This window comes from Aspergillus aculeatus, assembly GCF_001890905.1.
Source record: "Aspergillus aculeatus ATCC 16872 unplaced genomic scaffold ASPACscaffold_10, whole genome shotgun sequence".
Lineage (NCBI taxonomy): Eukaryota > Fungi > Ascomycota > Eurotiomycetes > Eurotiales > Aspergillaceae > Aspergillus > Aspergillus aculeatus.
This window is the reverse complement of record NW_017962985.1, coordinates 1,280,399-1,295,619: the sequence shown is the minus strand read 5'-3', so window position 1 is coordinate 1,295,619 and position 15,221 is coordinate 1,280,399. Positions and strand designations below refer to the sequence as shown.

Sequence of the window (15,221 nt, the reverse complement as noted above, 5' to 3'; positions counted from 1 at the left end):
TGAGGATAGTAATATTTTAATTAGAGAGATTCTACAGCATATTCTGATCCAGCAGGTTCTCGACGGGTCCGCCGTTAGCATTGCCGTTGGCAGTATAGATGCGGACGAAACCCTTAATAAGATTTTTCAGAATAATACTACTCCAAGCGCCCCCGCCGAGGCTGCTCAGGCCGGAAGACGCCGTAAAGTAGATTGTATTCTCGCTGTACTTAAAAATCCTGCAGTCCGAACAATCTATCCGCTCATCCAGCTTCTTCTCCGCGGGGCAGCTGCTCTACTTCCCGTCGGCACGTACCAGATAGTAAAGCTTATTATTATAGTAAGAATAGATCGCTTCTTAAATAACCGCTATTATATAGTCGGACAGTGGGTTTTGTACGCTGTAGAAATAGCCCGAATCCACAACAAAGACAGCGGCGCCGAAGACGGCCCATACCGACGGGATTATAAAGCCGAAGAATACCTTATTAATAGAGCTCTTGATCTGCGCGGTGGTTTCTGGAGTCGCACTGAACTTAACTGAAGAAGTACTGCCGCTGCCTTTAATAAGATTTCCATTAGCGATTATTCGCGTCAGAAGCGCGATCGACGTCTTAGATTTGTTAAACAGAGGTCAAAGTTGGTTCTACATTACGTTCGCCCATCCAGAGATTACCAATCCCAGCGTGGCAGTAAAACTCACCTGCGAATATGGGGTCCAATGGCCTCTGTATTTAAACAGAGATCTGATCAGCAACGGTTCTCCCCTCGCCCTTCTCCTCCGTTCGATTAAGATTACTTACGGCAGCAAAGGATTGACAACTACCTCTCGCGGCGAATGAGTCACCTCGATACATGGAAAAGGCTCATTTGGACAGACGGCAAAGCCACTCTATACAGATTGTAAACAGCTATTCCAGGAAAAGCGACATATACCTATACTCAAAGGTTTCTAGTTGTATTGCCTGAGCATATTTATTCGTCGGGTCCGAGTGGATCAGTAGAACGCTTTGAATTGTACACTTGCAGTGAATTTGGCATTTCATCTGTTATACCTATGATCTAAGCCCGAGCCCTGAGAAGGTTTGCGAAACTTTACCGGATCCTCAATTGAAATGGGAGCTGAAAAGCGGGTGTCATTGCACGCCCCACAGAGGTGGACAATGTATTAGTGCGGAGTACTCCGTATATCGCGCCAAACGCTCGTTTTCCATGTCTTTCGAAAGATTGAAGGCCACCCCATCTTCCATACCATATGATGTTCGGTGCTGAGATTTATTTCCATGGCTGTCCGGTCGCGCGACAGGACATAAAACGCTCGACGGTCAGACCTGATTCCAGCAGAGCAGAGCTTTGTTGTTCCCCATCACTGTCTGCCGGCTTGCCCAAGTATCTCAATCCTTCGTTCTCGAACAAGCATTAACCAACCATGATGGCTCCAAGATTCCTCAAGGCAGGTCTTCTTCTACTCCCGCAGCTACGCCTGGCATGGGGTATGGCCATCGCCCCCCGTCAGCAGGTGATTTGTACCTATGAGACGGCAGCCGGTTCCGGAGATACCTGCCAGTCTTTCTCGGCGGATTGGGGCATGGACGTGCCAATCTTCGAGTCTCTCAACCCGGGCATCACCTGCCCGGACCTCGTGGCCGGTCAGAACTACTGTGTAGTCGGCACAGTTGTATCTGGCGGATCGACTACAAGCTCCTCAAATCTCACCTCCTCCACGTCAACAACGGCATCGCTATCCTCATCGACTTAATATCAATTGCAACAAACCGGTACCGCCGCCAATTGCGACCAATTCTATCTTGTTCAGATTGGAGACTCGTGCGAAAAGATCGAAGCCCAGTTTGACATCAGCGCAACCCAGTTCCTTAAGTGGAATCCATCTGTCGACTCTGGTAGGTCCTTCCATGTTTTCCGATCTGTGTCCGTACGCCGTGAAACGAAAAGTGGTACAGCTTATAGACACCGATTCCCGTAGCTGATCAGCCTCACAGATTGTTCCAAAATCCTGGTAGGCTACTACTACTGTGTAGACGTTCCCGGCACCACCGCTCCCGTTACCACTACAGTGCCGGCGACCACCACTACCACCACTCCCGCTGATGGCATCACCACGCCCACGCCCATCCAGCCCGGCATGGCCGACAGCTGCAGCAAGTTTGATCTTGTTCAATCCGGCGACAGCTGCGAAGCCATTGCCGCAAAATACGACATTCAACTGTTCATCTTCTACACCTGGAACCTGGCCGTCGGCTGGTCCTGCGCCGACCTCGACGTGGGCTACTATGTCTGTATCGAGACCCTGGGCTATACAGCGCCGACGACCACAACAGCCGCCGCCGGCAACGTCATCACTACCCCGACGCCCTTCGAGCCCGAAATGGTGGCTGGTTGTACAACTTTCTATTTCGTCCGTCCGGGCGATACATGCCCGGCCATTGCTAGCAATCACGGCATTACAGTTGGCGATATTGAGCAGTGGAACCCCAAAGTCGGGTCCGCCTGTACGAACCTCTGGTTGGATGAGTACATCTGCGTGGGCGTCTGAAAGTCTTAGCACATTCCCAGGGAAAGGTGGATGGAGTTGACATAAGCAAAAGGCTTGGTGCGCAGGAGCAGCCTTCAACGAGTGTGAAATGTATGGAATGTATACTAGTGATGTATGATATGTCTTACAATAATTTAGATAGAAAGTGGGGTGGATTGAATTGGAGAACTTAACCAAGGGTGAGAATAGTTTCCACACTCTGAAAAGGGATTGAATTGACTGTGGTGCACAATTGAGCCACACCCTGCGGGCCTAGTATTTGTGTGGGTGCTCACCAACAAGTCTCTTCTATTTTTTCTTGTTCCCTGTGACTCCTTTGTGATTTGGAAAACTGTATATGGGTATGAATTGCTTATTTATAATTATATAAACAAAATTAAAAAACGTTAAATAGACCTTAGAGAAACATTGAGGTAGTCTAGACTCTTGAATAGGAAAAGAATATAATGGAAAACGGTTCTGCTATGTTCCTTATGAAGAATTTACGAGGCTGTAGATACGGCGTTGAAAATGAAATCTCGCAAGCTAAAGGTGTTTGTCAAGCTCGACATGCAGCCGAGAAGTTAGGGTTGCAATGGAGGCATATTATCTTATGTACTTTGCCATACTACGTATGTATACGGTAGACGATACATATATAACAGTACCGTACACTAGTGTATTATTCATCAATTATACAATACAAGCTTAGACAATTCATCCGCCTAGCCACTTTTGATACCTACCAACCTTATCTTTCGATAACACCACCTGGAAGGATAATAAGCACTAGACCAGGTAACCACAATATACCCCTTCCAGTGCGGGGGCCACTTACATAAATAAACATCCTGCATACGAGAGCAGCTCAACTCGTCGATTAAACCTCTCCGTGGATAGGTGACATACTGTATGTACTTCCAACACAACCAGCTTACAGCATCTGAAACCTACTCTCCCACAAAGCAACTGCTATCTCGAGTGCAGCTGCAGTTGCCACCGCAGAAAGAAGAAAGATGACCGAGTGGAACGTGCTAACCGCAACCGCCACGCAACTGAGCCGTTTCCTACAGCAGGTCCATACGACGAGCCACGACATCGTGCAAGCCTATCTGGCGCAGATTGACCGGCACAACCGCGCCGGCCTGCAGCTACACGCATTGATCGCCGTCGACCCCACCAATGCCCTCGCTCAGGCGGCCGACCGCGACCGGGAGCGGTCCCAGGGCCGGGTCCGCGGGCCTCTCCACGGAGTCCCAATTATCGTCAAGGATACCATTATCACGTCGCGGGCGCTGGGACTACCAACTACCGCGGGGGCTGTGGCCTTCCAAGATACCTACGGCCGCGCCAACGCACCGATTATCAATTCCCTACTTGACCAGGGGATGATCATCCTGGGCAAGGCCAGCATGACGGAGTTCTGCGGTCTCAAAGCAACCTGTATCACCGCGGGCTGGTCGGCCGTGAACGGTCAGACCCAGTCCCCTTACATTGCGGGAGGATTCCGGCCCGACGATCTCTTCATCGGTCGCTCGGGGCCCGGTGGCTCCTCGTCGGGGTCGGCTGTGGGCGTCGCGGCGGGCTTTGCCCCGCTGGCCCTAGGCACCGAGACCTCGGGCTCCGTCTGCATGCCAGCTAATCGCGCGGGGCTGTACTCCATTACCGCCACGCAGGGATCTGTCCCCCTGGAGGGGGTGTTCTCACTAAGTAGAGACTTTGACAAGCTCGGCGCCATGGCGCGGTGTCCGGAGGATCTCGCTGTGCTTGTACAAGCTCTGAATGGAGTGGACTATCAGCCGTCGGCCGGATGGAAGGATGTGTCGGTCGGGTTCGTTGACCCTCTCGTCTGGGATGCTTTTGCATTTCAAAAGTCTCCAGACCCGGATGTAGAACAGCAGATTGTAGGTTATGTATGCCCTGTGTGACTTCGAGTGCTGTCTGCTGAAGCTCTATAGCTGAGTAGCTATGAATGGGCGCAATCGCAGATTGCGCAGCGAGGAGGCCGTGTGGCCTACCCAGTTGAGTTGCCGACCATGGAAAGCCTTCACTACGACGGCCAGAGTGTGAACTACTCCGTTGCATGTGAGGGCCCTCAGACCACTCATTTTTGAGCCTGAAGCTAATTCGAGGTAGTCTACGAGTTCCCAAAGCTTTTTGAGACATTCTGCTCCATGCTGGAAGCGCCAAAAGTGCATTCAGTTTCCGAGTTGATCGAGTGGAACAAGGATCATGCCTCGGTCGCTTTGCCTCCACGTAAGAAGACCAAGCAAACCTGCCCCCAAGATTGACGATGTAGCTGATGTGCTATAGCGCACACCGATCAGAACGACTTGCTGGAGACTCTGAAGTCGCCCATGGACGAGGAGAAAGCAGCGGCAGCTAAAGCCTACGCTCAACGACTCGCGGGGGTACAAGGTATCGATGCAACGCTTGCAAAACACGGAGTAGATATCATCATTGGACCGGGAGACTGTGCCATCTGTGCGGTTGCTGCGCTGGCGGGCTATCCCACCGGCATGGTTCCTCTTGGGCGCTTGGAAGGGCCGGGCGGCTTGGGCCAACCTCAAGGGTTGATGCTGATCAGCCGGGCAGGGGGTGAACAAAAGCTTCTCCAGTTCATGCATCTGTGGAAAGAGATTGTGGGAGACTGGAAGGCTCCCCCTTTACTCACATAAGACATCAAACACTTCGTGAGCCACCCATTTCTCGAAGCGCAACTCACCATGTCTATGTCAGATTCAGCAGATAGACTCCGAAATGAAGCCTTTAAACTAGACTCTCACACCTTCACATGTTTTTTACGTCCACTCAGCTAGATACCACAGCAGCAACGGCAGCCAAGCCGGGGTAAGAGAGGGGCTGCCACTCATCGACCAGGATCCATCCGGTCCACCAAAGCCGGGTCAGTAGGTGGTATACGAATTCGGCCCTGCTCTATGGGGTGGCAGGATTGCGTTCTTTGCTTCCACGGATCGCTGCCGGCGTAAAATAATTACCCTCCGGAGGAACTCGATATGAGAGGTAAGTCGTGAAGTCTTGCGCATGCGCTTACAGAGACACATCGTGCTGTGCATCAGTTCTGATTAGAGGAGCTAACTTTGGACAGGGAGAAATTGAAGATAGTTAGACAAGCTCATGGCATCTTCTCTTCTCTTCATCTGGCTGACCTGGATGGATTCAGCGTTGTCCTAGAAGATGTCGAACTTGATTTCAGGAGTCGTGCACGATTTGATGTTGAACCCGACCGACACCAGCATCAAATAACACATCGCAAGAGGAGGCCAGAATCACATCATCGCCAATACGAGATTCCGGCTGGGATAGGGAGGCTGGGACGAGGTCAAAAATGGCTCGTATCCATCGGGTGGTGCGTGCGAGAAGCCAGAACTCCAGACTCTCTAGATACGACATGGAAACCCAAAGTAAGAAGCGAGGAAAGGGCTCTAGAGGATCTAGATTGCTATCCTAGGGAGCCGCACATGTTGGAAGTGAGATAAAGGTGCTGCATGCGGAAATAAACAATCCAGATGTGGGGGCGGCATCGAAAACGGCTAGTGAATTAGGTTTCATGGGATGTGTGGAAGTTAACGGATCGACGCATTACGAATACGGCCCGAGCGTTCGCTACGATCGGGTTTCCAAGGACGTACCATGGACAGCATCCGTCACATAAGATGAGTAGATCGACTGGGTGTCATAACGGCTGTCGATGTAGAGACTACCGAGAGCTCTTTACCTCTCCGTCATTGATATACGAACCTGCTTTAGTGAAGGTTGCTTGGGAGATTTCAATACTCGAAGACCAGCGTTTTCTTTGTTCTTTTTTTCCTTGGCACAACACGATAGTCAGCTGATAACGGGTTCGTATAGAAGACATGCAATAGTGATGATGCTGAAACTCTGCTACCCAAGTTTTGTCTTAGTACTGGTCAGATGTATAAAGAGGCTGTCAAAGCCGGGCGTGGAGTCTGGATTTGGCCATATGGTAAGCCACTAATTCACTAACCTAACTTCTCATTACTCTGATATCTTATCACAAGCAAAATGCCCGTCAAAGATTACGGAGTCTGGAAGGCATTTCCGGTCCATTACGAGTTTGAAGATCACTACGAGGATCCCAAGTCTCCTCACCTCTCGTTGTACTACCATGATAACGAAGCAGCCACTCCAGAATTCGACCGTGCCTATCGACGCAAGCACAAGGGCAAACCCCGCGACAAGAAAAGGTCATGGGAGATTCCTGGACTCTTCCGCGCAGCCATCAACATCAAATCCATGGATAAGGAATCCAGACTCGCCTACTTTGTGAATCACAACCTCGCCGAGCACCCTATTGCCGGAAAACTGGCCAACCTGGATTTCGGCTTTCATCCGATAAAACAGGTGGACGAGCTAGACGGTCAAGGTCTGGACTATATTCGGGGAGTTCTTTTCAACTCAAAAGATGGTCGTGTGCTTCCCCACGACATTCCCGGGGATAATAATGATATCATCGATGTCCTGGAGCCGGAGGTCCGCAAGGCCATTGAGCACCGAGCTACGATCTATCTATTCGGCTCTATGTTCAGCTCACGAGATGGCATTCACAATGTTCATATGAACCAGGGAAACATCCCGAATTTCAGGAAGGATGATGGGGTGTTCCAGGATGGGGGTCTTCTCATCCAGTACGGCGATCACTGGACAGGCGTCTTTCTTGCATTCGCCTCGCAAGCTGTCCACACCGATGATGAAGGCCACGCATTGAAAGATCCATTGGTGACATGGGCGCATGTGTTGGCCCCAGAAGTCGTCGAGAATTCGGTAGCGATCACGGAGGCACTGGTCAATCCGCGGGGTGCAGACGATCGAGCCGCCCGGACCAAGGAATCCATCACGCTGGGGAATCTCACCAACCACAAAGTATCCTTGGAATCATGGAGCTTCCTCAACTCGTCTGGCCAGACCCAAAACCTGCCGCGAAACGCAGCCTTGGCTCCTCGGGCCATGCGGAAGTTCGAGGTACCCAACTGTCCTCTTTCCAACAGCGGTGACACTATCACCCTGCTTAATGAAAAAGGCCTGAGGGTCGACGGTGTGAGCTATGGGCGGCGACAAGGGCAGCAAGAGGGCCGTTCCATTGTATTTGCCCATTGAAATTCGAGGCACTCTGCAAGATATCTGGTTGGCTCTCATTGTTGGAATTGTATCAAGGTCAGACGCGCAAACTACGGGGAGAAGCAGTTCGGAAAATGGGCAATTCTGATGTGATTTTCTTTCTCGGCTTGTCATCGTGTCATCTCTCTACACTTCGGTTGCGACTGGATTATAGCAGTCGAGGGGAGAAAAGTGATAGTTCCAAATTGTTGGAACTCGCCTTGCTGTCCGAGTCTAATTGACTAGGTAAACCAAAATTAAGCGCATTGCCTAAGTATAGAGATATTTGGAGGTCGGGATGAGATAGATATCCACGTTCTTCGCAGTTCCTGATCAAAACCAGGAATGGTCACTATTACGTGCCGAGGCAACGCTTATTGTCGTAATAAGGTGATCGAATTATTTAAGATTGTATTTATACGGCGTCAAAGCTACATATGAAATCCAGTGAGGAAATGCCTGTCTGTCGAGATTTACTCTCGCATTCTCGCATGAAGGCCTCCGAACTACTATCCGCGAAGGCGCTATGGAGCTCATTCACCTACATTTATTCCAGAGCTTGAATGAACGTCTATCCAGTATCTTGTTAAACTCTGCAGTAGAAATAACGTGTGGATTGGCGGGTGGAGCTCCGCTGTCCAGAATCTTAAAATATACATAATAATCAATTCCGAAGCAACGCCTGCATCGATGATATGTTCGGTCTTAATACCGGGTCGCTCGAGTCTAGAAAATACGATTAGTCACAGCACATTGGAGAAGTAAAGAGACAATTTACAGGGCGCAAATACAGATATTTTTCGACAGATTAGGCCATCTTTCGTTGAATGAAGACGATCCTGTACGAAGCTTTCGTTACTCATTCTTTTATCAGAGGGAAACGATGATCGCGGTATTTGGAAACGATATAATGTTGCTGGGGAGGTGCTATGGACAGAGATGGTAGAGAGTTGCCGGTGAATCAAAAGCCTCATTTAAGTGCTAATGACACGCGAGAACAAAATGAATAACGTAAGAGCAATTCTTATAACACGATCATATGGTAGTGAAGTATAGCAAACCAGAACTGGCATTTGACTTGCATTTTGACATTGCAATAATGATCTCTACTATTATACATTAGTATCTTTCATCACTTAAATAGTAGATATAGTTATGCCTACTCCCAGCCATAAGACTCCTGCATATCACCGGTTACTGCATATCTATCTGTTCCCATACCTTCTATAAGTTGAAAAGTCGCATATTCGCTGGTTCCAGCTCCGCCCATTGCCCAGCCATTTTTATTCGGGCATGCAGGATGGCCTAGAAGTATATTGCTGTAGATATTTTTACAGGTATTCTTAAAGTAACCTGGCAATTACCAATTGCTGATGTAGTGATACAAAGATTTATATATTGCGCTTCGACCTCACTTATATTAGCACTTATAGTAAAATAAGCAAAGTCTTTTAACAGTATATGTAGTGTACATTTGCATAAGATCTCCAAGGCTAATATAGCAGCTGATATGCTAATCTTTACGCCCTATATAGACTTATCTTTTGCTGACGGCGCCTTGGTTGCATATAAAATCTCTGTTAAAGAGGTAGTCATCCTCAGATTTTAAGTGGAGGTAGAACTAATACTTAAGCTGGAACTAGAAACTATAGTTTGGGTCTGAATACTAGACCCCAAACCCAAATCTACCCACCCACAGATTGTGTATATTTATCTACAGATTATCTGCTAAGAATCTATTCGAATATAAACTTTTTTGAAACTATATTAAGATAAATAAAACTACTAAGTAATCTAAGCTTATTTTTATTTTTTCTATTTTATATTAATGTCAAAATTCTTATACTAGTAGTTCTTCTTTTGATTTATTATATCTAGATAAGAAATTAGTTAAAATGAGTTTACATTAAAGTTGGCTAAAGTCGTGGTTGAAGGTTAGGCTGCGCTATATTGATATGGAAAGTTGAGATTGGATGCCATCGTGGGATGTTCTAAAGGATCGGATGGGTAAACCTATTCACTCCTCAAGAGTTGAGAATATATTGAAGTTCATGTCTCGACAAAAATTCCAATCCCAAGATTTGGCTTGATCTTATAAGCGCATAGCCCGAGGTATAAGGCCATCTTGAGGTCCAGGCACAGTACGATTGTTCTTTGCGATTTTCGCCAGCTTCCATGCTGTTGCGTGCCCAGGCACGACGAGTATCAGAACCTTGGGCGAGATATACGAAATCAAGTGTCTTGGCTAATACGGGTAGTATGTAGTCAAGGAGAATGGCGGTATTAAGAGGCAAAAGCCGCACGTGGTAGATACACGTCTCCACCACAGCCTCCTGGCCTACATTCTCGCGTTGTAGTAATAGAGTGCTCGGAATAGGTGCCACCGTATTCATACAGACTCAAAGCTACGGAACAATTCGCCGGTGTGGAAACCCTGCCTGTGTGCCGAGATCTATTCGCGCATCCGTTCCACCGCTTGAGTAAAAATTGCAGATGACTAATTTAACTTGTCCAGTACCATATTGAGCTCTACAATGTATAAGTTATTCTGTAGTGTGGCGACTGAAAGAAAATGGGCAAAGGCACACTATGAAGGGAGACCGGATGCAGTGGCTGTAAAGAGAGACGCGAGTTTTGTTCTCGGAAAAGAATCAGATTCGAAGGTACGACAGTGCCTTTCTAATTCAGCTGGAGAACGCACTTAGAAAACAGATACGTGCCCTTTGAAATATATATAACATGTGGATCATAGGCGGAGCTCAGCCCTGGAGACTTTTACAATAAATATCATAATCACTTCGAAGCAACTCCTGCATCGACAACGTGTTCGGTCTGAGCACTGGGCCATTCGAGTCTAGATATAAAATTTGTCATAGGTCATTAGAGAATCGCTGGAAAGGTGCAATACCAATGATGCGGGGAAACAAGCGGGGAGTTGTAGGTGCGCGGAACATAATAAACTGGACAATATCCTTGTTCAAATCTGGGGCAATGGTGGATGACATAGAAAAGATGACTGGAGTAGGGCACTATTTAACAGCGGTGTCCATGTAGGGAGATGTGAAAGGCTTGCTCGGGAATGTGGAAAAAGAACGCAGCCAGGCAAAGTTGCGTTGTGCAAAGAGTACAAACAGCTGCACTGATGAGCTGATCAAGAGATGTAGTTAGCATGATGTCTTCATGCAGCGAGGGATTGTGCACTAAGTAGACTACCATTGTGTGTTATAGTCTCCCGGTTATACACCATACACTTGGCACTATTAAGTACATACGACCACAGGGTGTGGAAAACAGGGCTTCCCGTCCGCTCAGCCGTACTTAAGCCACACGCCGGAAGGTTAGTAGTTGGGTGGGTGACCACCAGCGAATCCCTTCTGTTGTATGTTTTTGTCTTACATATCATATCCACTTTTCTATCTATTCTGTCGACATCGGGCAAGCATTCTCGTTCAATGTGCCATTTCCTCAATCCACCGAATAGGTGGAGCATTGCATCATCCAAAACGCGATTTGTGCAGTCCAACACGAGACCCTTTCATAAAGCATTGCCAACACGAGAATGCCTAGTATAGTCCGTAGTCAAACGACGCATAGCCCTATCTGGGGAAGTCCCACGCCATTGATAAGAATAAAGAACATTCATTCCGGAAACATGCTTTGGATGGGTAAGGAATACAGGAATCTGACAGAATCTTCCGTGATGTCCGCAATAAAGAATTATGCATCGAGAGCATACGAGGGTCAGGACACGACCATTTTCGTAGATAACCCATGGAACCTGCAGCAAAGTTGTGGGTGTAGCCGATTGCTTGGTTCGTTCAAGCTCTCGGCTTGAGAACTCTATTCCGTTTGCAACACCATAACGAACAATCCAGGCCCTTGCTATTATGTCTAAATCCAAGCATCATGCGACAATCTCTTTGCCTGTCTATGGATTTCGCATTAAGCATCCACCTCTACCCAACCAGGTATCTACATTTTACGAAGAAGCCCTCTCCCAATGATGTCCCTTTCTATGACCGACTGAAGTCAATGCCATGATGAATGGTACTAGCAAGCATGCGAACCGGACATCACTCGACAGTGCTTCATGGATCGAATCTGCCATCCAGAGTCTTGTTTGACAAAACCTGACTCCAAGATCATGGTCCGGTGACCCAGAAAACTCGGTTCCATACTTGACTGGTGTATTGAACTTCCGAGCTATAATGAATATTGCAGGGCCATCAAGTCTAGAACTCCGATCAAAGAGAGGGGGGGGCGGGGCTTGAGGTAGGTGATGTATTGTATGTGACAAAAACTAAGCCAACAAAGAAAAAAGCTACGGAGGAGATATGGCCCAAGAGATAGGATCTGCATATGCTAAAGGTAATCTCGTGAATTTCAACGAAACACAAGCAACACGAAAGTTTACCAAGCTGGCAAAATTATGAGATCATGGTTACGAGGACAAGCCTGCAGTCAGGTCAGTATCGGTTGAGTATATGTGTGATTATATGTGGTGTAATATAAGAGTTATGATGCTAACCCCAATCGCACGCACTGTTTCTCAGATCGTGATTGAGGATAACCTAACTCAGAGACGCATGCATAAAGACTAACATACTCATCATGGCTTCGGGCAAAAATTCCAGTCTGCCGGTGATCGACAATCTATCATTTGGCATCATCGCTCAAGTACTACCGTAAGTATCCCATGCCAAGTAGACACTTGTCCTAACAATCTCAGCCTTCTTGGCATATTTGGTCAAGAACAGACAGGCTATTTCCTCTCACAAGCCATTGACTGGCCAGACTATCTACTCTTTGCCATCGGCCCTCTCGGTGTCATATGGGTCCTCACTGCAACGTTTCGGATCCTGGGGACGCAGTTCATGAAAAGCAAGTTCGGACGAGGATCCGAGGAAAGTGCATTGATCGAGCGAGAATTGATGTCTTCGACATCCTCTGGTACATGCGAGCTATGGAACGGCACTTCCGTCGACCGGCTGTCAACTCAAGCCCAGATCCAGGAGTTCTGGATCTATGAGAGGCTCGGCCAAACAGAACCGATCATCGACACACCGAAGAAGATGAAAAATCCATCAAATGGGGAGATCCTGTTCAAATTTCACGGTAATTTCGCGAGTCGCTTGACGCAAGATCTGGACTATTGTTAGTCTGACGGGAATGACTACTACTGTAGGGTTGATCCCCGAAATCGACGACAGATGCATTGAAGAGAGCCCGGAAATAAAACCTCCCAATCTCCTCCTGAACCTCAGCTCCCACTCGAAACGGTCAAACTTTACAGCAGTCCTCTGCTTTGCCATACCCTTCCAGCTCGGCTTTATTGCCCTTGCCGCACTTATGCGCTTCAATAGCTACCTAAACGGTCACTTCCACGTTCATACTTATGCCTTCGGCCTTACGGTTGGTGGCACAACCGTATTGTTCTTTGGCCTTCTTCTCTGCGCGTACGAGATCAGCAAGACGACGGTTCGAGTAGCGTGGGAGCCGCTCATTTCACGCACGCACAATACCTATGTGCTGTGGCTTCAGCGGGGTCTGAAGGACAAACCGGAAGTACTCTTCCTATATCATTCTCAAAAATGTCAAAGACAGCATACTGGAGTCACATTGGAGACCGTCATTTCGGTACGGGAAGGAGAACGGATTCAAAAGTGTCTTCATCATGCTGTGCATCTGCGCCGGATATGCAGTTCAGGTTGTCGGGATCGGTGGAATGCACTATCCGACCCAGGTTGCCCTGTTCGGGGGTACGGTAATTATGGCTATTATCCGAGTGGCACTTCGCCAGGTTCCTCGCCCGCTACGCGCAGTCCAGACGCACCATGAACATGAAATGGACTGGTTGGCTCTCATCAATACCATCAGCACCAGCCATATTGCAGACTTCGAGGGAAATACAGTCCCCAGATGGGCACTGGATGGGGCGACCAATTGGGAGAGGTGCAAAATCAAGCCAGGATCTAACGGTGGGTCCAGTCGAACGAACCGGCTCATAGGCCATCGTAACTGGTTAGGGCGAACTTGCGATTGGCACTGCCCCGCGACCGAGAAAGCACGCGCGGTTGCATTGGCAACAGAAAATCTGGCGAGCATGATGGAAAGACACTTCCGGGGTGTCCGAGAGGGGTGAGCTTGTGGTGGATAAACTTCGTTGGCGGATTCCGGTCGAGATCGATGGAAGCGCGGAAAGTGTCGAGTTCTGCGTTGAGTTGTCGGAGGAGAGGTGGCAAACGGACCCAATCCCTCTCACTTCCGCGTTATCCCTCTGGCTCTTTCACGCAAAGCAAACTGAGAGGATGCCCAGGGCATGCGCCCAGCCGCGTAGTGTGTTCTGTCTCGGACCCAAGGTCGATCCAGCCGACTATGACAGACTCGGTGTTCTAAAAGAGAGACTACGCTACGTCAAGACTTTCAGCACTGGTGACAGGCAAATCGCAAGGCAGCACAAGTTTGTGCTGTATAAGCGGGAGGTGTCAAGGAACTTGATTGCTGGGTTTCAGGCGAGCTTCTCCCCAGGCAGTCTTAACACCGCTTACAGCCATAATATTCGCAGTCCAGAGCAGGATGAAATGGTCACTCTCTCGGTTGCAGTCGATTTGAAGCACAATGACGCCATTGACCTCGGTTACAACCCAGCCATTGTGAGTTTCATGGATATCGCCACCCTCTATGCCCTCCACATCTTAACAGGATTCACTTGGGTACTGGCGAATCAATATATTACCACCAGGAGTGCGGGCAGCCAGGAGGCAGGAATAGTCGACATGACAGTTGCTCCCAACCGACCCCCTGAGCTTGAGAGACTGGCCGATTCCATTTCGACCACAGGCCTTGCTGATCGGCAGGATGTTCTATTAGCGATTATTCCACCACTGCGCCGCATCTGACTACGGTCATAAGACTTAAACCCAGGGCGATTGTGAAAAACTGACATAGGATCTACTCAGTTTTTACGTGTGCTTCGAATTGAAGATCTGCACAAGCCCCAATGGAATTTGGACAAACAGAAGCCGATGACCCAGGTGCTGGTCTCCGAGCTCGACACTTCGATGTTACCCGGCGAGCATGCAAGTGCCTATCTCAACGAGGCCAACTTCAACACCCCGGATTGGCAATCAACCTTTATTCCGCGAACTATGACCGGCTCCGGTCTGTCAAGGTCAAATTCGACCCGGCCCAAATCTTCTATGGCCCAACTGCAGCGGGAGGTGAGCGATGGTGAGCGATGGTGAGCGATGGGTGAAGGATGAGGATGGCCGCTTGTACCAATCTTTTCAAGAGCAGAGGTCAAGGCAACCAATAGCAGATTTATCCCGTTGGATAAGAACCACATGCGTTTGTCCGGTTATGGTGCTGTAATGTTGCGATATTGCAAAACTGCTTATTCTTGTCCGATCTTCTGTACCTAATACGGAAGGATATAGCGGCCACTCTGCAAAAACAAATTCCCTCACAATTAGGATATCTAGGGGCCGAAGGTACTGTTTTAGGAGTCTTAACTAGGAGAGCACCTGTTGTTTCCCTTTTCTCTGAAGGTTGTTGGGGTTTGTACGTAGGC

General features: G+C 48.5%; 4 protein-coding genes across 4 annotated transcripts; all 4 read left to right on the top strand.

Moving 5' to 3' along the window:
• Positions 1 to 1,408: 1,408 nt before the first annotated feature.
• Positions 1,409 to 2,533, top strand: ASPACDRAFT_61673 (LysM peptidoglycan-binding domain-containing protein; the record flags this gene model as incomplete). Its single annotated transcript, XM_020203686.1, has 3 exons — positions 1,409 to 1,657; positions 1,796 to 1,880; positions 2,019 to 2,533. 3 exons carry the CDS (start codon positions 1,409 to 1,411, stop codon positions 2,531 to 2,533), a joined length of 849 nt encoding a protein of 282 aa, XP_020055342.1.
• Positions 2,534 to 3,528: 995 nt separating this feature from the next.
• On the top strand, positions 3,529 to 5,190 carry ASPACDRAFT_30362 (uncharacterized protein; the record flags this gene model as incomplete). Its single annotated transcript, XM_020199719.1, has 4 exons — positions 3,529 to 4,425; positions 4,471 to 4,597; positions 4,649 to 4,768; positions 4,826 to 5,190. 4 exons carry the CDS (start codon positions 3,529 to 3,531, stop codon positions 5,188 to 5,190), a joined length of 1,509 nt encoding a protein of 502 aa, XP_020055341.1.
• Positions 5,191 to 6,559: 1,369 nt separating this feature from the next.
• ASPACDRAFT_61671 (uncharacterized protein) lies at positions 6,560 to 7,651 on the top strand (the record flags this gene model as incomplete). Its single annotated transcript, XM_020203685.1, has 1 exon — positions 6,560 to 7,651. The coding sequence occupies one exon, from the start codon at positions 6,560 to 6,562 to the stop codon at positions 7,649 to 7,651; it is 1,092 nt and encodes a 363-aa protein (XP_020055340.1).
• Positions 7,652 to 12,262: 4,611 nt separating this feature from the next.
• Positions 12,263 to 15,014, top strand: ASPACDRAFT_1857462 (uncharacterized protein; the record flags this gene model as incomplete). The annotated part of the gene is made up of 6 exons (XM_020197553.1): positions 12,263 to 12,336; positions 12,381 to 12,766; positions 12,837 to 13,288; positions 13,395 to 13,629; positions 13,766 to 14,511; positions 14,611 to 15,014. 6 exons carry the CDS (start codon positions 12,263 to 12,265, stop codon positions 14,893 to 14,895), a joined length of 2,178 nt encoding a protein of 725 aa, XP_020055339.1. The 3' UTR covers positions 14,896 to 15,014.
• Between the last annotated feature and the right edge of the window lie 207 nt (positions 15,015 to 15,221).